Source organism: Corvus brachyrhynchos, unplaced genomic scaffold, assembly GCF_000691975.1.
Source record: "Corvus brachyrhynchos isolate BGI_N302 unplaced genomic scaffold, ASM69197v1 scaffold370, whole genome shotgun sequence".
NCBI classification, from domain to species: Eukaryota; Metazoa; Chordata; class Aves; order Passeriformes; family Corvidae; genus Corvus; species Corvus brachyrhynchos.
The window spans coordinates 1,920,866-1,943,922 of NW_008235977.1; the positions used below are offsets into that span (position 1 = coordinate 1,920,866).

Consider the following 23,057-nt stretch of genomic DNA (forward strand, 5'->3'; position numbering starts at 1 on the left):
GGTATATGTGTTCCTCTGATCAAGGGGAAATGGAGTTAAAGTAATTGTATTTGTATTAAGGACTTCAAGAATATTCTGCTTTGTCTCCTACAGTCAGTACTAGTGGAAGATGGCAAACTAGTGGCTCAGCATTACAACACTTGGATTAAAAAATTTTGCCATGTCAAGGATGGAGATTAGTTTGAAGTTAACTAATACAGTCTATGTACATTAGTATTAGAGACTTGCTGAGCCATTTTCAGCAGTTGCTGCTTTTCCAACTGTAGTTGGTTTCACTGATGTTATTGGGGGTATTTCAGTGAAGCCTTTGGAAAGAATGAGTGATGTGCTTTCTCAGTGTCTATGAAACTACTACTGCACTTCAACAGCAGACCTGTGTTGTCACCCAGACATTGGTTGTGACCAATTAGCAAGAGTAGCTAAGTGCTGCTTCTTATGGTGTTTGATTTTTCTGAAGGGTTCAGCTTCTGAGTGCAGCAATATTTTAAAATGTGTTTTTCTGTTCTACCACTGCTTTCTCTAAAAACTGGTATTCTTTTGCAGTTCCAGCATGCACCACAAGTTTTTGGTGTTGGCAGCTGTAAGATTTGTTTGTTAATCTGAGGTCTGTGTTTGTATTACAGCGTGGTGGAGGTGTAGGATTGTTAGTGAAGTACAGCAACATCCTCTGCTCGATTGGGCTGCTGCTGCAGTTCAGGAAAAACAGCTTAAAAGTGCTGTTCTGGAACCTGATAAAGGGTGGTTGCCTAAACCTGACATTTTTTCTTACTCAGGCACTGTACTTGCATCACAGGGATAAAACAATTTAGTGGTAATAAACAGTAATTTGTCTATAACCATATGGTCATATGATTTATTAGGCAAACAATTTAAAAAAATCAAAGCAGTCTCAAACTACATAGAAATCCACCAGCTAATCAGCAGTGTTGATAGGAGACTTCAATCATACCTTTTCAAATAATGACATTGTAATTTTGGCAAACTATCAAGTCCAGTCAGTATGTGGGTATTTGTTTTGAGTGATTTCTCTTTAATTCTGCTTAGTAATAACCTACAACAGAGGTTGGCAGTGGTAATTTGGCACAAGTGAAGGGCTGACACAGAGACAGTGACATTATCTAACCAGAAAACTGCATTGCATCTTGTTTTTTGGAAAGGTCACCCTGTGAAGTCAACTTCCAAATGCAGGACAATGCAGGGACATTTCCATTAATAAGGAAAAAACCAGCCAGTATAGTTTATTTTTTACTTTTTCCCCCCATTTTCTTCATTTTTTTTCTTGTTTATGTTGTTGGGTTTTGATCAAATTGTATGTTGCTATTTTCCGTCTTTTCTTTTTTTGTTTTACCTACAAAGGATTTTGTACTGTTTTTGGACAATAAGCTAGGAGATTTGCACAGGCAATATTGAGCAACTGGATCCTGGATGATAGGGGAGGGAGGACAGTGTGTTTGAAGCCCAAAATACATTTGTGAATAGTAAGGAACCAAAAATAACAAAATATGTCAATTTCTTTTTCTTTTTTGTTCTGTGGTAAATGACTGTTTTCTGAAAAATCTGAAAAAACTGATGTTTCTGATCATTATAATGCGTCATAAGAAAAGCAAAGATAAATCTTGAGTGTTTACTAGGCTGAATCTGGAGAAGGGGGGAAGAAATATGCTTTATTTATAATATTCTGGGTTTCCAGGAAATCATGTGAATTTTACTCTGAATTGTAAGTTTTAAGTAGCTGTATATCTGTGCAAAGCTCAAATCCTGAATTGTCTTCTTAAAGAGCAAGCCAAGGAGATTTCACTGAAAATCACTATCATCTTACTGCACCTGTTTTACTGTTCCCCTTGAAAAAAAGATTAAAATGGTAATAGCTATGTGATTTAGAACTTCATCCATAAAAATCTGAAAGTTGCACCTGCTGTAATGTGGTTTGGTTTTGCTTTTTAATTAGGAATACATCTGATGTGGATTAAATTACATTTTATAGTTGCACATTGAGAAATACATTACATTCAAAATCGAACAATTAATTTTAAAATACAGATTTCAGAGTAATTTAAGATGGTAGTAGGATGCAGTGTGCTATGATTTCTTTGTTTCCTTTTGTCACACAGCATTAGCAACTCCTTACTCAATCAAAGAAAGTCCTTTGGTTTAAATACACCAAGGTCACTTTAAAAACATGAATGCACAATACAAAATGTCTAAAAAAAAAATTCCCTAACATAAATAAGTGTAGGAAATTTAGGCCTCCAGATGAGATTGTCTGAACTTCTGTTTATATATTTGGTGGTATGTGTGCTGGGATTTCTTGGCTGTATTTATAAACACTAATTTCAATCTTCTTCCGTTTCCTGGGGCTGTAGCACCTACGCCCTGGGGTGGATTTATATAGAATTGTGGTGTGTTCCTGAATGTGTGCACCCTCAGCCAGAACTAGTGCAGTCTTTATTAAAATCCTTTGTTCAGTTGTATCTGTAACGTGACTTGATGTTAAAAATGAATGTTAAAATCCAATCAGAAAATTTGATGCATTTGGTTTAATTTTAGATTTCCTTTCTTGGTGGGGAGCCAAAGAATGTGGAGAATACATTTATTCTTAAAAATGAAATATTAAGATGAAAAGATAAAGATTTAAGTAGTTACTTCAGGGTTTTTTGGTAAGTCTAGTGGGGACATCTGCTCTGTTCGCTATCCGATGTAGGAGTCCTCTTACGAATGGATTCTTTCTAAACACACAAATTGCAGATGGGGGCTGGGCTGCTGAGAGACCTGTGCCTGTTGGGAGATGGGTGAGCAGACTTAGCTGCACATTGCTTCAAGGCTTGTGGCAGACGGTGGAGGTCTTCAGAATCCTTTATGCCAGGATCACAGAGGGCTGGGGTTTTTTGTGGATTGATGAATTAGGGCCAGTGATAGCAATGTAAAAATGTGCAGTGAGAATCCTTTCAGCAATGGTCCATTTCTTTGCAGGATGAAGATGAATGAAAATTGTACAGCCTGGAGAAATCCTGTGATATGTGTCTCTATTTTTAGCTCTACTTATTAAAAACTCATGCATATTTAATTGTAAAAGTATTAATTCATAATAAGCCTCATCTTTATATAGCCCACTTTGTATTGTTGTCTTTTCATTAATTGTTCATTTAGATTCTGAAGGATTTCTGCTTCATTTACTGCAGAAACCGAGGAAGGCAGCAAATGCAGCAATAATCCTGCAAGGAGAGAAAATTACAGCATGTGCTCGCTGAACTAAATAATGAATTGTAATGTGTACTCACAAGGAGAGGAGGCACGGCTGGTGATAGCTTTGGTATCTCTAACTCCTCAGTGGTCTGGGCTCTAGCACAAACAATTTTCTCATCTCGAGAGCACAGACCAGACTCAGCCAAGTGTGCTCTGGGATACACTTGCAGGCAACAGTGGCGTGTGCCAGTTGCCCCAGGAGTACCTTTGTCATCAAAGTGGTGCTCCTTAGGACTCTTAACTGGTTTTCTCTTGAGTGTGGTTACGGATTGTAAACTGTAAATCAACAAACTGTTAAATAGGGGAAGGTTTTTCAGTCTGTTTTCCTCTTCCTTTCTAGTTGAAATTTAGTGTGTGTCTCTGGCTCTGAGGCTGTTCCCTGGCATAGGCTGTGTTTCCTCGGAGCTCCTCACCTCTGCCCACTTCAGTGATTGCCCTGCAGTGGTTTAGCTTTAAGGAGAGAGGGAATTTATATGGCATAGAATATGTCTAAGTGTCCTACTGATGTCTTGCTGCACCTTAACAAATGCAGGCATCTTCTCTTAATAACCTGTTGGTATAAATTAAGTAATCTGACTCACACAGTTGTGGAAGAGAATTTATCCAGAGCACAGTAACTACTTACCAATCTGACTTCTTTTTACTGAAATGATGAAGTGCTCTGTTTCTTGAATTATCCAGCTAAGGTGTTTCCTTAACATTATTTCATTGTTTTTAAAAAAAATAGTAAAGCATTGCTGCAGCTTTAAGAGTTCTGTCATAGTGTTCAAGCATGAAGCTCTGACCTAAAACATATTTTGGAGGAAAATCTGAAGCAGGACATAAGATTGCAATCTTCATTCTTTAAAACAAGTTATTAGACTTGGAAATGTTTGTATGGTGCTATTTTGTGGTTTGTAAAAGACAAAACTTGTTGTTAAGCAGCAGAACTGGTTTGGTTTAGAGCTGAAGTGTTTCTAGTATTAAAAGTGATTTATCCTGTAAGTAGAGAGGGTGATTATCATCAACACCTTCATATACAGCCCTGCTGACTTTCTGCCTTGATTAATTTAAGCTGAAGTTCTTTGTGTTTAATACAGACAAACAACTTGGGTTTTTTCTTATTCTGGGCTCTTTTTCTGTGGATTATAAGGAAGTGATTTAAAGAATGTATAGCAGGTGTTTTCTGGAGGAGGGAATCCTTAGGGGTTTCAATCTCTGTAGTTTCTGCAAAGATTGCATTCATAGCTATTTGATTCTCTGCAATATTTCTAACTTAATACACTGGACACCTTTAGTTGAACTTGAAAAGGTATATATGCGAAACATGGTATTGACATGTTTTTGGTAATGGCGCCTCCTCCTTAAGGACCTGCTCAGGACAGTCAGCAAGCAAAAGGCATTGCCTTTGAGCTGGCTGACCATCAGGTCTTCTCCTCTTAGTGTCAGGGATGCCTTTGGTAGATGTTTGCTTAGTAGAGTTTCATTCATTCAAAAAGCTCCATTAAACTGTAGGCAAGCAGAAATGTTCTGATGTTTTATTTCAGCCAAAGAGTCTTCTTAAATCTTTATGGAAATACAGACTTTTTTTTTGGGGGGGGGGGAGAGGGGAACAGGGGCAAAGGTGCGGGGGAGGATTATAACTGGCAAAATGATCTAAAAAATTGAAATATCAAAAGGGTAAAAGGGGCAGAAGGATGGAGATTTGCATTTATACTGACAGACAGTTAAATTCACTCCAGCTAAATCTGTCAGTTCTTAAAAATAATTGTTTCCTGTTTTCCTCATCTACTGATTGTATCTACAGTTTATTTATAAGACTTAGGTACACAAAGCTTTGGGTTGGTTTTGTTTTTATTTTACTTTGTTCTTTAAGGAGACCAACTGAGTCTTTTTTAAACATCTTCCACCCCCACATTATGATCAGTTTTACCAGGCTGGAACTTTAAAAAATGGAGAATCAGGGAAATTGCTTAGCTATGGACTGGTGGGCACTCTTTCTTATACTACTTTTAGTCTACCAACATGTTTCAATTACAGAATTCTTGAATTTGCAGTCAGTTGATACATGTTTTGCATAAAGAAATGCCTTTTTTCAAGTTGATAATACCCCTTTGTGACAAAACTGAATAAACAGCATCACAAATTGAAGCATATGCTGCTTTGAGAGAAACAGCATTCCTGTGTTCCCTGGTAATGAGGGAATCTCTCAGCGTGAGAGGTGTACCTGGTCTGTGGTGCTTTGCTACCATTTCAGAGGGTGAAATCAATTTTATGTGGTAGAAAATTGAGCTCGTACAGGCTTGAAAATGGGAATGATTGTATTTGATTTGGGCTTGGATGGGTAGAACAATGAATGTTCATTCATATTCATTGTATATTCCAAGGATTTCCATCAGCATAGAATGGATTTCCAGTTAAAAATTGAATTTAAATGAATTTATAGAAATGTTTATTGCATATATCAATATACATACACCAGCTTTTAATAACTGCCATGTAAATGCTTAAATCAGGCTCTGTTAAGTATCACTAAAATATAGCTGTCATTCATGGATGTGACACTCATTCAATAGTTTCTGCTTGGGTACAGGTTGCAGAGCCTTGGAATGAAACTGCAGAACTACTCTCATAGTAAGCAGTAAATAATTGTACTACTTCTTCTGTCAAGTGCATTATTTTATAAATGGCTTTTTGAATTGTGGCTTTTTTGGCCTGGCAGATTTCCTTTCTTTTTTCAAAGGAAAACTTCTTTTCTGTTTGTCAAGCTTTTTGGCATTGTGCTCTTTCTTCTGGTTACGTGTTTATTTCCTTTCCCTAACAGGCAAATGCTGAGTTTTTCTGTTCTTCAGAAGTTCTTTATTTTGGTCTTTACTGTCCCTTGTGAAAAAGTCTTGGGGGAAAACTTATAATTGAGTAACTCTGGGCTGTTGCTGCTGATGGTCTGGAAGTCCTAAAGACAGGAGGGATTTCAAGAGAGTTGAATGGGTTACTCTTTTTTTTTTTCGTCATTTATATGTTCCTGCAGGCTTTCACATATGTAAGTATGAGCATATATTATAGTTTATTCACAGAATAATTGAATTCTCATTTTCCCATCCTGTGACAAAGTAGCTTCTCATACAGATTATTGTCTGTCTTTCTAGTATAGACACTTGAAGGGGACTGTATTTTAGATGATTGCGTGACCTGGCATCAAAAGTCTAAACTGAGAGCAGCTGCATCAGTACTTGAAGGGAAACTCTTGAGGACAACCAATCAACAGCAACTAGCAACAGATATAGCTGTGTCATGGACACTCAAGATCAAAGCCTGGCAGCAGGGATTCTGGTTTTAAAGTTTATGTGTAGTACCATTGCATCCTGAATTATCCAAGGCCATAGTTCACAATATGCAGGGTTTAATGGCTACATGGCTGTACCTCAAGTCTCTGCCTCAGTTGTGAACTCTGCTCTGAGGGCTGGTGCTACAGGTAAGATTACTGAAATAAATGAACTTGGTTAAAGTAGTTGCCACACCAGGAGGGAGGTAAGGGCAGGCATATAATACATACGGAACATGGCCTCTTGGCTGTGAAATTGCTCTGCAGTTTCCAGTCAAGTTTTGTTTCTTACATGAGTAGTCTAGAAGATAGGGGCCTATCTGCTGTGTTTAACTTAAATTTATGTGTAGTTCTTGTATTATTACTTCAGTGAAGGACAGGGATGAGTTTTAGGCAATGGACATCCTCCTGTATGTCTGCAGAGCAAATACTAAGATACATCTGCAGGCCAGCTGGATCTCACAGCCTGGCAGCTGCAGCAGAAGGGATTAGATGAACCCTCCGTTATCCCTTCCATACAATTTTGCACAGGTTATCCAGGCTCTCAGTGTTCCTCTCCGTAATTAATGTGGCTGAGTTAGCTCGAAAAGTTTTAGGGCTTCCTTACTCCCCCTGAGCTGTGGAGACAGCATTGCAGGGACATGGGACATTTGTCTTCATTGACAACAAAGTATGTCAGTAAGTACCCTCTAAAACTGGTATAACTGTAGGATGCCAGGCTATGCATATGAGTGTGGATGTGTGCACTACTCTCTGGGCCCATATTTATAACTTTCACTCTTTTGACCAGTGGCCAGTGTGCTGTGGACCAGCTTGCTCCATGGTGAACCTTTTGCCTGATAATTAATGCAGTATGTTGTACTGAAAGCCCAGTGCCTGGTGGGCTACTGGGTAGGGTGTGTGGACCTGTCAGAAATATGCACAACCCTTCATAACTGGGTTCAGCAGTAACTTCTGCCTGGTGTCAGGAAGTTGCTGTTGTTGGGTAGAAGATGGAAGCCTTACTCAAGCAGCTAAGGTCATAGGAGAGTGACATTTGTTTCCAGGTAGATACAAAAGTGTATGGGACTCACAAATGAACTGTACGAAGATCTATTGAAAATAGATATTCTGTTGCACTCTGAATTAACTGAGCTATTCTCTGGCCAAATAATGCATGGACTGTTTTCTTAAAGTATATATTTATGCTGAATTGTATGCTTTTTCCCTTAGGGTAGATTTTCAGCCAGTCTAAATTATATGGTGGTTTTGTAATCTGAGCTGATGTTTAACATCTGAGCTGAGTCACCAGCTTTGAGTCCAAAGCAGACTGGAGATGCACACGGATGTTCTTTACTTTCTTCCTCCCTCTCCTGTACAGCCGCGCTCGTGTCAAATTTCGGTGCAGTAATTTTTAGCTTTACCTTAAAACATCTGAGTCCAGTTTCCAGAAATTGCTAGTTGTGATTTCCCAGCAGTGAGTTCAGAGGAGGAGTTAGCAGACTGAAGGCAGAGTTTTCTCAGCTCAGTTTACTCCGTGCATGGCTCAGAGCAGGGCAACAAGGACATCTCGACAAAATTCTGTCTTCTTTTGCTCAGTCTTGAGTTACTGCAGCTTCCTCCACAGATCAAGAGAGGGAGTGGTTTTGCTCCTCTGAATGATTTTTTGGAGGACCTCTACCTCTTCCCCTAGGGAGGCCAGCTACCTGGCACAGCCAGCCCAGCGTGGGGCATGTCATTGAGTCTGCCACTCCTGTGGAGATAGTTTGAATGGAAGAGTCAAAACATCTCTCTTGGGAGAAGATCTACGGAGTGCTGTGTCTTTCAAGATGCTTAAGTTGACCTTCTTGGCAATTTTCTTGATTAAAAAGGAAACCTGGTTAAAAGATCATGCACATATAGGTTTGTTTCTGGAACCTGGCAAGTTTATGTTCTTACATCATCATTGCTTCAGGCTAAGCTGCTTCTAAGAGTATCCACTAATTGTCCTATTTTGAAAGTCTGGGGGACTTGGAAAGTCTCTGGAACCTTTGTTGAAGAAGGAAGTAAGCAGATCAGCAGAAGAATAATGTTTCTGAATTTAACTTGTCTCTGTGCTTCTGGAAACAATTGATATTTCAAGACAGTTACTATCCAATTAATTTAAAGCTGAATTAAAGCAACTTTTATTTCATTTTAAAAGAGAGATATTAAAGAACATTTAAGTATTTCAGCTGTATATAAGTCCTGTGTCAGTTATGATGGTAGCTTCCAATAATTTTTAATATCTTTCAAGGGCTCCCCAAATAAAAGTAATATCCAGCACTGGCTGTTCAGGAAAAATAGTGAATACAAATTTACTGACAAATGTGCAAAATAGAATAACTGGGGTGAAAAAAGAGAGAGCTCTTCTTTCCCTTTTAATATTTCTGATATATCCTCAGTATCCTTGTAATTAAAAGGAAAAATGGTGTCAGAGTATAATGATTTGATTTTTCAAGCTTATGACATCTCTCTTTTGGTTTTCATTAGATCACAAATTCTCTAGGTTTGGAATGATCACTTTTTGCCTCCAACATAGCCATTGCTGGACTTGTTTGCATCATCCACCTGCATAAGTAATTATTTAAAACATGCAGACTTAATGAGTACTCAGGCCTTCTAGGTAGCAATATTGAACAGTTATGACTATATTTTAGCTGAAGGATCTCATCACTTTCTGCCTGCTGTTGATGCTCAGAACTGGTCAGTTACGTAATATGATGGTAGTTATATTTTTGAAATACTGAATTTCATTATCTACTGGAATAAAATTAAATTTCCACTACATGATACAAGATTATTAATTAATGAACTAAATCATCCTAAAGACTTAGGATATAGCCATGGTCATGAAAGTGAAAAGGCTTTATTACCCTCTACATGTTAATCAGTGGAGAAAAATAGAGATCCCAAAGAACTGGTTTTTCTTGGCTCTTGAATACTGTGACAGCTTTTATATTCATCTTTATCTTGGTGATTGAATAGGAAGCATCCAAATGTGTTAGCTTAACTTAGATCTGATAGAATGTTAGCTAATGGAGAAAAATCCTACTAATCAGCGAAATACCTTCTGAGAGAAATTCCATTATGTGGATTGCAGAAAACTTGATGAGTAGAAGTTCTTGGAAATATCCCAGCAGGAGTAACAAGAAAAGGACATCTGGGCAGAAAGATGAAGCTTTTCTCTCATTTTTGTCTGCAGAGAAAGGATGCCAGCTTTATCAGATTTTATTATTTTGTTGTGAGTGTTTTTATTTTATTTTTCATAGACCAAATCTTCTACCTGAAATAGTAGAATACAGGCCTGAAAGGAAGCTATTGAGTTAAAGAGCTATCCAGTTAATCCCTTTGTCTCAGGCCAAATCGGTTCCTGATGATCAAGCTGAGTAAGTGGCTGGTGAGTTTTACTGGGAGGGGCCCATCTGTCCTGCTGGCAGAGGTGCACAGCAGCTCTAGAGGAGATAAAAGCTCTTTATGTGCTGAAGCAGGGTAAGCGCAGTGGTGAAGCACATGAGTGAATGATGGTTATCCATCACCCAACTGCATAGGCAGGTTTTGCAGCCGACAGTGAATTCTGGCCATTCTGCTTTTGCCAGAGTTTCTAGCACGTCTGAAACCAGTGTAGGGACTGGAATCCTACCTTCTCCCAGAAAATATGCTGGTTTTGAGTTCTGTGCGGAGAAGGATTCCCAAATTCTGAATTTATTCAAAAAGCATTTTCTCAGCCACTTTGAGCTCAGACAGATGGTCAGTTTGAACCTTATATTGCAGCATTTATGAATCTTTGTACTGAACAAAGCAGTGTCACACAGTGTGTAATTGGAAAACCAGCATGTTTTCTGTTCTTTGTATTCTTAATGTGTTCTTCAGCCAGTATAATTATGGGGATTGCTTACCTCAGCATGGGAGTGGCATTCGAGAGATATACCAAGCATGATCTGATTGTGTCCGAAAGAGAACAAGGGAGCTGGTGAAGGTCCTGTGAGAAGCGGTTGAAGGGGGTGTTTAGCCTGGAGAAAAAGAGGCTCAGGGGAACCTTATGGCTCTCTACAACTACCTCAAAGCTGTTGGGCGTCAGTCTGTTCTCCCAGGTAACAAGCAAAAGGTCCACAGGAAATGGCCTCAAGCGGCCCCTGGGGAGGTTTGAATATTAGGGAAAATTTCTTCAGCAAAGGAGTTGTCAGACATTGACAGTGGTGAACCTCTGAGTGTTAGCTTAATGGTTGGACTGGATGTTGTTAAAGGTCTTTTTCCGCCTAAATGATTCAGTGATCCCACGAATGGGGGACATTTGGGTGTCGGCTGGGCAGGACAGTTCTTGCTGCCCGTCTGTCGCTCCGCAGCAGAGACAGCAGAGCACTCCCCTAGGGCAGGGACCCTCGCCGTGCAGTGCCCCGGCCTCGGCTCGCTCCTCTGCGGTGCTGCAGCGCGGGGGCCGAAGGCAGTGCCCGGTGCAGTGGTCAATGAGCACTTCCCCGGCAGTGCCCGGTGCAGTGGGTCAATGAGCACTTCCCCGGCAGTGCCCGGTGCAGTGGGTCAATGAGCACTTCCCCGGCAGTGCCCGGTGCAGTGGGTCAATGAGCACTTCCCCGGCAGTGCCCGGTGCAGTGGGTCAATGAGCACTTCCCCGGCAGTGCCCGGTGCAGTGGGTCAATGAGCACTTCCCCGGCAGTGCCCGGTGCAGTGGGTCAATGAGCACTTCCCCGGCAGTGCCCGGTGCAGTGGGTCAATGAGCACTTCCCCGGCAGTGCCCGGTGCAGTGGGTCAATGAGCACTTCCCCGGCAGTGCCCGGTGCAGTGGGTCAATGAGCACTTCCCCGGCAGTGCCCGGTGCAGTGGGTCAATGAGCACTTCCCCGGCAGTGCCCGGTGCAGTGGGTCAATGAGCACTTCCCCGGCAGTGCCCGGTGCAGTGGGTCAATGAGCACTTCCCCGGCAGTGCCCGGTGCAGTGGGTCAATGAGCACTTCCCCGGCAGTGCCCGGTGCAGTGGGTCAATGAGCACTTCCCCGGCAGTGCCCGGTGCAGTGGGTCAATGAGCACTTCCCCGGCAGTGCCCGGTGCAGTGGGTCAATGAGCACTTCCCCGGCAGTGCCCGGTGCAGTGGGTCAATGAGCACTTCCCCGGCAGTGCCCGGTGCAGTGGGTCAATGAGCACTTCCCCGGCAGTGCCCGGTGCAGTGGGTCAATGAGCACTTCCCCGGCAGTGCCCGGTGCAGTGGGTCAATGAGCACTTCCCCGGCAGCGCCCCGGGCCGCCCGCGCAGAGCACAGGCCGTGTCCGCCGGGGCCGGGTCATGCGCTCGGGGCCAGCCCTGCGCAGCTGCTTCACTGGGAGTGCTGCGGGAAGAGCCTGCGAGCAGCACCCGTAAGCCACATCAAAGAGCACTACATAAACAAGAAATGAATCACTGTTAGGAGTAAGATAAACAGGACAGCATGTGAACGCTGGTTTCTTTTGCGTGGTGGGGTAGGATTTTTTTTGGTTATTCCTGTGCTGGAACTCTTGGACTTCGATTCATACATTTTTTTAAACTATTGAATATTTGACTGTGTGAAATGGTCTGATGTTTCTTTTCAATCTCCTTTAGTGAAGGTTGGGCAAGAGGATTTTTCCTATCTGTATTTTGTTTTTTAAGTGGAACCGTTTCCCAGTTCTAGTTCCTCTATGATTAGTAATTGGGGAGTATATTTAGATAGAAATAATCCTGAACTTGGGCCACTTAGAGATTAAGAGGAAATCAGTTCTTTTTCTCTCTAAGCTTCTTTTCAAGTACTGAAGAAAATGCTGTGATACGGATAAGCAGCTTTGGTACAGGTTTCACTTTTCAACTGCAATAGTTTGCTAAAGTTAGTATCTGCTGATTTCCTGGATGCCTCTATTTCCCTATGCTTTTAATTCAGGTTGAAGATTTCAGTTTGCCTTCATGAAACACTATGCCTGGCCAGCTTGGTGTGATAGTCAGTGATATCACAGCCTGATGAGCCTGATGAGCCGAACCTTCATGGCAGGGCAGGTGCACACAGCTAATCCTGGGCATTGTCTCTACAGCATAGTCTGGGTGCAAATGCTGTTTCAGTCATGCTTAGCAGGAGTTGAAGGTGGGAGGATAATTCTTATTTTCAGTCTATGGTAGGATGTATGTGTTAGTGTTCTGCTACTTATATTATTAGTGACAGACATCAGGAATTGTTAACCCAATGAACTCATTTCTTTTGTAGGCAGGAAGGCACTGTGTAAGGTTTTTGTTTCTTTTCTGGATTGCAAATAATTGAAGTAGTAGCTCGTTTTGCCCTTCTATGACTTCTTATGGTTTGGGTTTTATGGCAATCATCTTTTCCCCTTTTACAATATGTGTGTCGTATTTCTCTCTCTACAAATATCCTTAATTAATCTCACTGAGATACTACATAGCAGAGTACTATCTGACATGAGGGCCTCTTTGCAACCTCTTTTACTGAATTTAGACGATGCTCTAAAAGCTTACGAGTCCTGAATTTTTGGAGGTATTTTTTCCCTGCAGTAGAATCTCATTTACATGTGAGTTTAACTCGCTGGCTGCATATTGATTTCAGTTGCTTTATGTGGTTTGTTTGGATCACACTTGGAATTATGAATAGGATCAGACAAGTTACCCAGCATTTAGATTTGTGGTTTACTTTACTTTCAGAAACTAATGTGTTTCACCAGAATGATGGCCATTAGGACTCAAGAAAATGGACAGTTGCAAAGGAGTTAATATTTTCTCAGGCTATTTTCATCTCTCGAACTGTGGCATAGTCCTTGCTAGTACAAGTTAATTCTCATGTATCCTTAATCATGGATGAGTTTGTCCATCTGCCACATATAAATTTTCAATATGTTCCAACAAATGCCAGTGCTGCCCTGGGTACAGTGTAAGGCTCTGCAGCTGAAGGAAATTTCTTCACCCCTCCTATTAAAACTTTGTCTTTAACTTGTAGTACGCCTGCAGGACACTTATTTTGCAGTGAATTTACTGCCATAAAAACACTGCATACAGCAGTTCAAAAATACATAAATCTGTGGCTGTGGGACAGAAGAAAATAAAATTAATAACTCTCTGTCAATCTGTTAATTAATGTTGCCTGATCTCCTGGCGCTGAGGGCCGTGGTTCCCAGGCAGGTGCATGAACTGCTTGCTGTGGTGGCAGGCTCAGGAGAAAATTGGGACCTTCTGACTTGGGGGTACAACTCTGTCACTGTGACATTTAACACTTAAATGTAGTGTGTGTTGTTCCTCAGATCACAGGGGTGATCCCTATGTGTTTCACTGGCTTGTAGGGAAGGTAGTGACCTTTTCTTACTAACCTTTCTGGTCTCAAAGCTCTCTGGGATTTTCAGATCTAGTGAATAAAACTTTGCATAGAGAAACAAGATACTAACTCCCCCAACTCTCATTTGAAAAGGCCCTTTTTACCAAAGTTTCCCTTTTGTCACTGACCCAGATGTCAGAGGCAGTGTGCGGGAACATGGCAGAGAGGAGGTAGTGAACCCTGCTGATGTCCAGCACTGGAAATAAGATGTGTATGCAGCCAAAATATTCTTCATGTTAGGAAAGACTGTGTCATGTGCTTTGTGAAGTAAATGTGATCATTTCTATGTCATTTCTATGTATGCAGAACTATTGAATTGGATTTTTGTTTCCTTCCTTTTCTGCATATTTGATGCTGAATCACATACAGTGTGTGATGGACTGCACACAACTGGATAAGTTGAACTTTATTTTTCCCCTTTGTTAGTTCTTAGTGTTTCAAAACATCTCCCATTTAAGAAAAACTGAAAAATAGCAGAAGTATTTTTGATACACTTGAGTAGTCCATGCACTGAATTATTATTGAAAAGAAAATTGAAGATGAGTTGTGAGATGATTTATCTCAAGTTGTGAATAATGTGAGGGCTTATTTTCAAATGACAATACTTTTAGAGTCTGTGGATAATGAAATGCAAGTTCTGCTTGTGAATGTATGGTGTGATGATATTAGCATCACCCTTTCAGGGAAGACACTTCAAGGAAGTGTCTTGTCAAGGCTGGAGGAAGACTGTTGAATTTATAAGGCCTCTATTTTCTAAAGGATGGAAAAGGACAAAACAATTTGACTGCACAGATGAACTGACTAGTTGGATGTATATCAATAGTCTGAACTACCTCAGTCAATGGTTTGACGTGTTTGTATGGTATAGAGCACCTCAGAAGCTATGCTTTTACCTTATAAGATGAAATCCTTACAAGATGTTTTTATAGTAGCATAAGTCTGGGATACCATATTTCTACTGAAATATGTCCAACCTTACCATTATCTGCATCACTTTACTCATGCTGATCAAACAGGGCATAGAGAGTATTGTTGAAACTACCATATCCATCATGTAGTGCTGTGATTTTTATGGTGGAAGATGAGTTCATTGTGTCTTTGCTCTTAAGGCTATTTCACTCTTAAGGCCAAACTTAAATTAGCTTTGTTACTACAGCTGTTCTCGCTTCTTAGATTGGATGATTTGCTTTCTGCTGTTTTCTGGCTTATAAATGTTATTTTGTGGTGTATGGCTAACATACACCACAAAACATTTTGTTGTATGTGAATCATGGGGTTTTTTAAATGTACAGACACTCAGTTCTTTGCATTGGTAGGGCAATGAAGAAAGAGACTGTACTCAGTCTGTTTTAGGCTTTTGTGGGAACATTTTTGCACTAATACTTCTCCGTTTAATAACGGACTGAGTCACCTCTTGTCTCACTTTAAACTTACTTTTCTCCTTCTTCATGATAGATCTCTGAACAACAACTTTTTTACGTGAATTGACAAAAGTGGAGAAGAGATGGCCAGCTCAGCCCGAGAACATCTGCTCTTTGTGCGCCGCCGCAACCCACAGCTCCGGTACACCCTGAGCCCTGAGAACCTGCAGAGCTTGGCCTCTCAGGGCACCATGCCTGAGAATATGAACTTGCAGCGTGCCAACAGTGACACTGATTTAGTGACCTCGGATAGCAGGTCTAGTTTGACAGCCAGCATGTATGAATACACCTTGGGGCAGTCTCAGAACCTCATCATTTTCTGGGATATTAAGGAAGAAGTAGATCCAACTGACTGGATAGGACTTTATCACATAGGTAAGTTAGAATTATGTTGTAATATTTGTGTGTTTCTTGCTATTTTGTCACTTCCTATTTTATTTTCTGACGTGTTCTGGTACACTACAGGACTAATCTACAGATAAAGCTGAGATAAGACTGCAGAGAGTTGCCTTGGATTCCTCTTTGCTTTTCTCCATGCAGTGAACTATGTAAAAACATGATTCTAATTAATGTAGATCTGGTTCCACAGTGACCTGCTAGAAGATGAAATGCGTTATTCTTAAGCATACAGTTTCCTGTTTCCACCTTTGCTGGTGGCTGGCTTACAGACTGGAAAATTTGAAGTACCATATTCATCATGTAACTCGATGTGCTTACAGTCCAATGCTTATACATTATCTTGGACAAGTAACCACTTACCATTTGTGAAAAGCTACATTATCATTTACATAAGTCTTTGATTTTGTAGAACTGAAATAGTATCAGTTCTGAAGGAGCGAAAATTTCTGTTTATGAGGAGTTCATGTAGAAGGAAATCCTCTCCAGAGATTCTTCTGTGTGGGTTTCTTTGTGCTGTTCGGGCTATTTCATAGGCGGGAGCTGGAAAGAGCTCTAGGCTGGCATGCAAGGGCCTGTGGGCTGTGTGTGCTAGCAAATAATGTGGCTCGAAAGGGGTGGATCAGTTGGTCAGTTGGTGCTGAGAGCATCAGTAACCTCTCTGGGTTGTGATTTTCCTGTGTGTTGTGTTTAATCAAGGATGCAAACGTCCCTGCTGCATGTGTGGTTTGGAGCTGTCCAAAGGACAGCCTTTATGCCCCCACTAGGAAAGGAGCATAGCCGATACCTGGGTACCTCGAGTGGCACATGGGCTTTAGTCGCCTTCTCAAGGAATCCCTTCACGTGCACTGAATTTAACCAGTGCACTGAATTTAACCAGTGCTCACTAAGTGGGACTGATGGGTTCATTTGTTGCAAAATTGTGCTGCTTCTCTGAACCTGATTACTCATGTAGAGAGAATGGTCAGTTCAAGCTGCCAGAAACATGATAGCACAAACTGATGGAGACAGTTTTGACCACTGGAAATTTGTCTGTGCTGGGACTAAGTGTAGTGCAATGAAATTGGCCTCAGTAGGATTTTTGAGAGATATTTGCTGTGCCACCTTTTCACAAGATGTTCCATCTCTGCATCACTTAATGTTACATTCTGTGTAGATGCTGTTTCTAGTTCTCTTTCTTTTCGTCTGGTATTTTTTCCAACATTATCGTAGTTCCACAAAGTGGACATTACTGACTTGTGTTGTTCCAGTGCATACCTGGCTATAAAAGCTGTATTGGAGTTGCTGTGTAAGCTGCAGTCTCTCCTGGAACAAACTGTGGATATGCACTAACCTTTAAGCCACCTAACTGAAGTGTCTCCATAATAAACAGAAATGGATCTTCCCAACAGCATTAGCAATCAAAGTGTGATCTGTGCTGTAAAATGCACAGCCTGCTAAATGAACTTAAACATTCTAATTTAAATACATCGAGAACTTCATCTGCATAAAGGCTTAACAATCTTTCCTGTTGTTTTTTTATGGTTCACAGCACTTCAGGATTGATATTCAGTAAGCTAAAATGCAGCAACTCTGTAAAATTCTTATTGGTTCTTACTGTAGGCTGAAAGTGATTTTTATCTTATTTTTATGATTAAAAATATTTCTACATTCAGTCTGTTTAGTCTGTAAAATATAAAACAATATTAAGTTACCACAGGGTAAGAATCCTGTGGAACACCCATATTTATGTCTTCTTGGGCCTAAACCCCCCTTATACTACCATGTAATACAGAGTATGTGAATGATTTCTTGTTAAATGGTGGAAGGTCCAGAAGCTTTTGTCTCCATTGCTACTTGAAATCCATGAATGGTGGTGTGAGTTTTGTTACTGATTTAAAATAGATCTGAGCAGTGTTTCCTTTAAGACTTGTGGTTTTATCACTCTGAATGATAAAACTGCACATTTTTTAACAGCAGAGGTAAGGACATAGTCTGATAGGCATGCCTGTCTGTCTTTGATGTTAAGTTTTTTGATCAACTCTTTCAAGTGTTAAAAAAACCTCTTAATTTGCATAACTTTTATAGCCGCAGTTAAGGTAAGTTAAATTCTACAGGTGTAATCCAGCATTTTCAGTCCTTTGTGATAATTGCTGTGAAGTACCTCCAGTTTCCACTTACTCCTTTGCAAGAACTTATTTTCTCAGGAGAGGCATGCTAGTTGGTGAATATTTTTAAGAATAAAAGCTCCATTCTCAAACATGTTATTAACATTTAATGTAGTTGCTTGAGGTTCTCCATCCTGGTCTTTGTTTAAAATGAAAATTATTTCATTTAAGTCTCCCCTCTGGCACAGGCTCCTGAAGGCACTGGGAATTGTGTGTGGTCACTAACACAAGGCGTCACTGGGGCTCTGCCAGCTTGCTGCTGTACCTCCAGTATTCCCCCATGTCTTCAAGTAAAGCACCATTTTTCAAGGAGCTGGGAGCAGAAAGAGGCAAATATTATTTTTGGGGTTATTTTAAAACCCCAAGGCACCAAAAGCACAGTCCGGTGGCTTTTTTTTTTTTTATTTAATGTTGCTTGTGCAGTTAATTGTCATGAAAGACAGATTGGTGTTTTGAGGGGAAAAAGTGATTGTTGATTCTGTGAGGAGAAGATGAACATTCTAAAATGACCATCATTCTGAGTTCAGGCATTTGTGCAGAGAGATCTGGCAAAGGTCTGAAGCAATGCAGGTACATTTTCAGCTCAAATTAAGTTTCATATAATTACATCCATTATAAAAGGAATTGAAAATGGAGCACTGGAAGCGGTCTTGCCTCTTCATTCATTAATTTACTCAATTAGCATGTTCTCATTAGTTTTCTATAATGAGAAGGCAGTTCTGTGCTTCTGAGTGTGGTTTTACTGCTTGGTTAGAACTGCAGTGGCTCACTATGAATCCCACCAAACTTCTTAATAGAAGTTTCTTTATAACAGGCTGGCCAGAACCCACTGTACACATACCCCCAGACATTGATTGGTGCAGCTGGTCACAAGACTGTCAGCAATCAGAGTCACTGCCTCTGCTGTTAGGTGCTTTGCAGGTGATTGATTGGCTTTCACTAGGGAAGAGTAGATGGAGCTTTTCCTAGAACAGTACAACTTCAGTGAAATGTTTGGCCTGCTAAATGGTTATGAAAATAAATGTTACCTTTTTAAAACGAGAAAAGCCCAAGGGGAGAATCACAGAATCATCTTATTCTGAAGGACTGATTTTTAAATTTTTTTTAAGTGCATGTGAATTTTTTTTTTAGACTTCTTGTTATTTTATTAAAAAGGAAAGGAAGATATAAATGAACAAATACTTTGTAGAAAAGACTGTATTTTATGAGGCATTAATTCATGGGATACTCCTCTACAGAAACTTTTGGTCTTTCATTTTTAATGCAAGAAATTGAACCTAACTGAATAATTCTATGCAGCTAAATTCATGCTCAATTTTTCTATAAATTTGTATTTTAAATAATGTTTTTAGTTATATATGTGAGTTTGCTCACTTGTACCCTACTTGTATCTTCCTCTGTTTCATCAGTGTGTATGTTAAAACATGGCCCGTTTTCTCGCAGAGACTGCTTTGTATACATGTTCTTGTTCTTTCCCAGTGTATTCCTAAGGATTACCAGAAGAAGAGTGTATGTGAGGGACACAGTGTATTTTGTGAAGGCAAACATCCTTTTTCCTGGCTATTTCTGGATTTGTACTGGCTGAACTTTTAAAAGTGTCAGTGGCACTTCTGGAACAGTCTTGTCCATGAAGTTTCGTTAAAGCGGCTTTGTATCTCCAGAGGCGAGATGTGTGGGAATGCAGATACCACAGCTGTGAAAGCACGGGGGGAGTCCCACTGAGACTGCGTGCAAGGCAGAAATGTTATTCGCTCTCTTTGGGTAAATTGGGCAGTGTTGTGTGAAATGTGAAATTGTCAAATCTGAAATACAGGTTTATCATTTTGAATTCAGCTTTAAGCTCTGCCTAGAATGTACTTGTCATTTTTTATTCAGGGCTGTTAATGAGGATTGTCACTTGGGGAGTGACAAGGCTTGATGAAATTTGAAGAGGGGGCTTTTTAGTAGAGATATTGTACTTGTGCTTACTTTGAATTTTCAGTCTTTCTGTCCTAATGAAAAGGAAGGAAGAGATCCTCTTCTCAAAAATTCTCTATTTTTAATTAGGATTTAGACTAAAAACCTTCATCGTTTGAAGTTGTAGAAGACTACAGAATTTAACAGACATCCTCTTTGACCCATAAGGTTTTCTTGTTCAGTAGCAACTCAGTTTTTGCTTTGTATATGCCTGTTTTAAAAATTATTGTTGTTACAAGCAATATTTAATATGTTGGAGGTTGTTTTTTATTTCCTCTATTTACAAGGAATCTGCATCTTGCTATGGCAAGAGTGGTCAAGCTCTTGGAGTCCTGTAGTGAGTAAAGTTGTGCAAAATATTGGCCTCAGTTGAAATCAAAGGAGAAAAATGGATATTCAGTTTGAAGGAACTATGAGATCCCAATTTTCTTGCTACTGTGTTATTATAGCAACAGGGTTCCAGGACTTCCTCAGAAAGTGAGAACTGCTCAAAAAGATGAGCAGGTGGACTTGCCACTGCTTGTGGAATGCTGAGGGAAGTTGCATCTTGATGAGTGTTATGGGTTGTCATGAAGTCTCATATTAAAAAAAACCAGGAAGTACAAAATAAAGAATAAAAAGTCAGCAGAGAGAAGCAAACCCTATTTCTGGCTAAAATAGACTGTCTCCCATGGCCAAATTGCCTAGGTTGGCCTATTTTTGTCCTAATTTACAGAGTCCTATTTATGAGATGCATGCCCTCATTCTAGAGATCCTTAGCACGTTTAAAATGCTGACCATCAAAGGTCATTGTATTTGTTTCCATCAGCTGCTTATAGAGGCTGCTTGGCTTTTTGTTATACCTAGATCCAAAATAGCATTATAAAACCAAACAAAAATAAAAAGAAACACCCCCCCCTCGCCCCCCAAATGTGCAGTTATATAGGGCAATTTAGATAGACTCTGGGTTTATACTAAGCTTCCTAGGGTAGTGGAGTTTGGAGCCTCGCCAAAATAGCATTATAAAACCAAACAAAAATAAAAAGAAACACCCCCCCTCGCCCCCCAAATGTGCAGTTATATAGGGCAATTTAGATAGACTCTGGGTTTATACTAAGCTTCCTAGGGTAGTGGAGTTTGGAGCCTCGCCTTTTCAGGTCAGACAGGATTAAAAAGAAAAAAGCTTTTGCATAAACTGCCTTTAGTACACTTAAAATAGTGGCTCACATTAGACAGAGAGATTATAAAATGTTAAGATACTTTATTCCTAGAAGATTTATTTGGTTTGCATTATAGAAAACATACAAAGTAATATCTTTATTATCTTCCAGAAAATTCTGATTATTCACTTGATTTTTTTTTTCTGTTCTGTTCTTTCCTTTTCTGTACTTTAAAATATGAGCAGTACTGTTCATGTCTATTGACTAGTTGCTAGGCATAAAACTATTAATTTGTGGTTGCTGCTAAGGTCTGCAAACCACAGGCTTGAATTTCTGTGTAGAAGAGTTGGTCTTTACCCAGTTGGCTCCATGAGAGTCTCTGGCTTTGACTTCCAGGAGGCTGGCATTGTGCTGGATGTCATCAGCCACAGAGTGTGCAGAAAAAGCTGCCTTAATAATTTCATTTGCTGGTGACTTAGTAATATTTAGGGAAAGGCCACCTCTTGAGTGGGATAATGAAAAGTGAAGGCAGTCTAATGTAAGAATTGTATCCTAAAATCATGTGTGGTGAGGCTGCAGTGGTCTAAAAAAAAATTTATAATAAACCAAGGGTCTTCGGAAGCTTTCCCTCCAGATACTGCATTCCAGTTTTATTCTTTCAGTTCTTCCTAGGTCCTGACCCACATATAAAGCTCCTTTTTACCAACATGGAATTTGGTACTTTCTCCTCTTCAGTTGTGAGCTGGTGAACTTTTCTCAAAAATCAGTGTTTGGACAGCATAATACCATTTTTTTACTGCAAAAAATTAGAAGAGGTGGATTGAAAGTGTTTTCTCTATGTGTTTTCATTGTATGCAGCAGATGCCTGGAAAGACACACTCGTTATATTAAAATATATACATTTTATTTGTTTAGAAAGTAATTCATTCCCTGCTAAAACTCCCAAAATCTAGGATCTCATAGGATGATGTATAAGTTTAAGCTGTGCAGAATTCTAAGTCTCACCAGAACATCCAAACTTTTCAGTTAATTGTATTTTTTTCAGTTTTTGAGATAGCCCTGACCTGAAAACTAGACAAACGTAGCTGCTGGGAGGACATTTTCAGCTGTGTTGTCAGTATCTTTCCACTGCAAGAGGTTTTGGCATGACAACATTTATAATCCTTTGGATAGAAAGTGGTGTTCTCCCCACCCTGCCTTTTTGAAGTGACTGTTCTAGCAGATGGGAAGATGGCAAATACAAACACTGGATAATGGAAAACAGTGTAGACCTCTGAATTTGTAATATTCCTGTTACTGTAAAACTGCCTTGTGTTAGCTTGTGTTTTAATTTGTTTGAAGGAGGCTGGTTTTAATTTTTTTAAAGACATTTCCAGTGCTGTTTTGTAGAATCAAATCAACATGCCATACAGTATTTTCAAAACAGTTTGGGAAAAACAGTTATTCCAAGTCAGTGATAACTGGATTGAAAAAGGAGTTGCATTAGTTCATCTATGGGGTCTTTTTTCATGTGAGAAACAGATTATGGATTAGTTTTATATTATGTATAGTGCTAGAATTCCTCCTGTACATTTTTTATGAAGTTCTTGGCTCCTGCATCTGCACAGATTTATCAATGACTGTAAGAATCTCAATTAATGGAGAAGTGTTACAAGCTGAGTGCTAAATAGGATATGTTAAGGATGTGACTGGTGTAGGTAAAGCTAAAAGATGAGACACAAACATACCAGGATTCTGAAGCTAATGCTTTATTACCAGATATGTTTAATATAATATTTTAATATATTCTGATATTGGATACACAGGTTCATAAATTATTACTGGAGGAGGTTAATGAAGCTGCCATTACTGATTTTCATAGGCCTCCTTCCCTAGCAAAGCTCATCAAGATTTATCTGCAATTTATGCTATTTGAAGGACAGAAAAGACCCAGAGAATGGCCAGATCTGGAACTTCTCTGGTACAGAAAAATGGTGAGCAGGGCCAGAGTGGCACCCAGCCCTTGTGTGCTTTGCCGTTTTGGCATGAGGGAGGCTCTGATTTGGGGCGAAGATGCGCGAGCTGTGCAGTTACACGGACTGTGCTTCGCTGGCGCTGCCCCTGTGGGCACAGCAGAACTTGGG

General features: G+C 40.0%; 1 protein-coding gene across 2 annotated transcripts in view; it reads left to right on the top strand.

Moving 5' to 3' along the window:
* Positions 1-23,057, top strand: part of HECW2 (HECT, C2 and WW domain containing E3 ubiquitin protein ligase 2) — a 178,033-nt gene that overhangs the window by 53,579 nt on the left and 101,397 nt on the right. For both annotated transcript variants that reach the window (XM_008630005.2, XM_017728581.1), the window contains exon 2: positions 15,331-15,671. In XM_008630005.2, coding sequence (XP_008628227.1) covers positions 15,380-15,671 — 292 coding nt within the window. In that variant the 5' untranslated portion in view covers positions 15,331-15,379. The remainder of the gene's footprint in view (positions 1-15,330; positions 15,672-23,057) is intronic.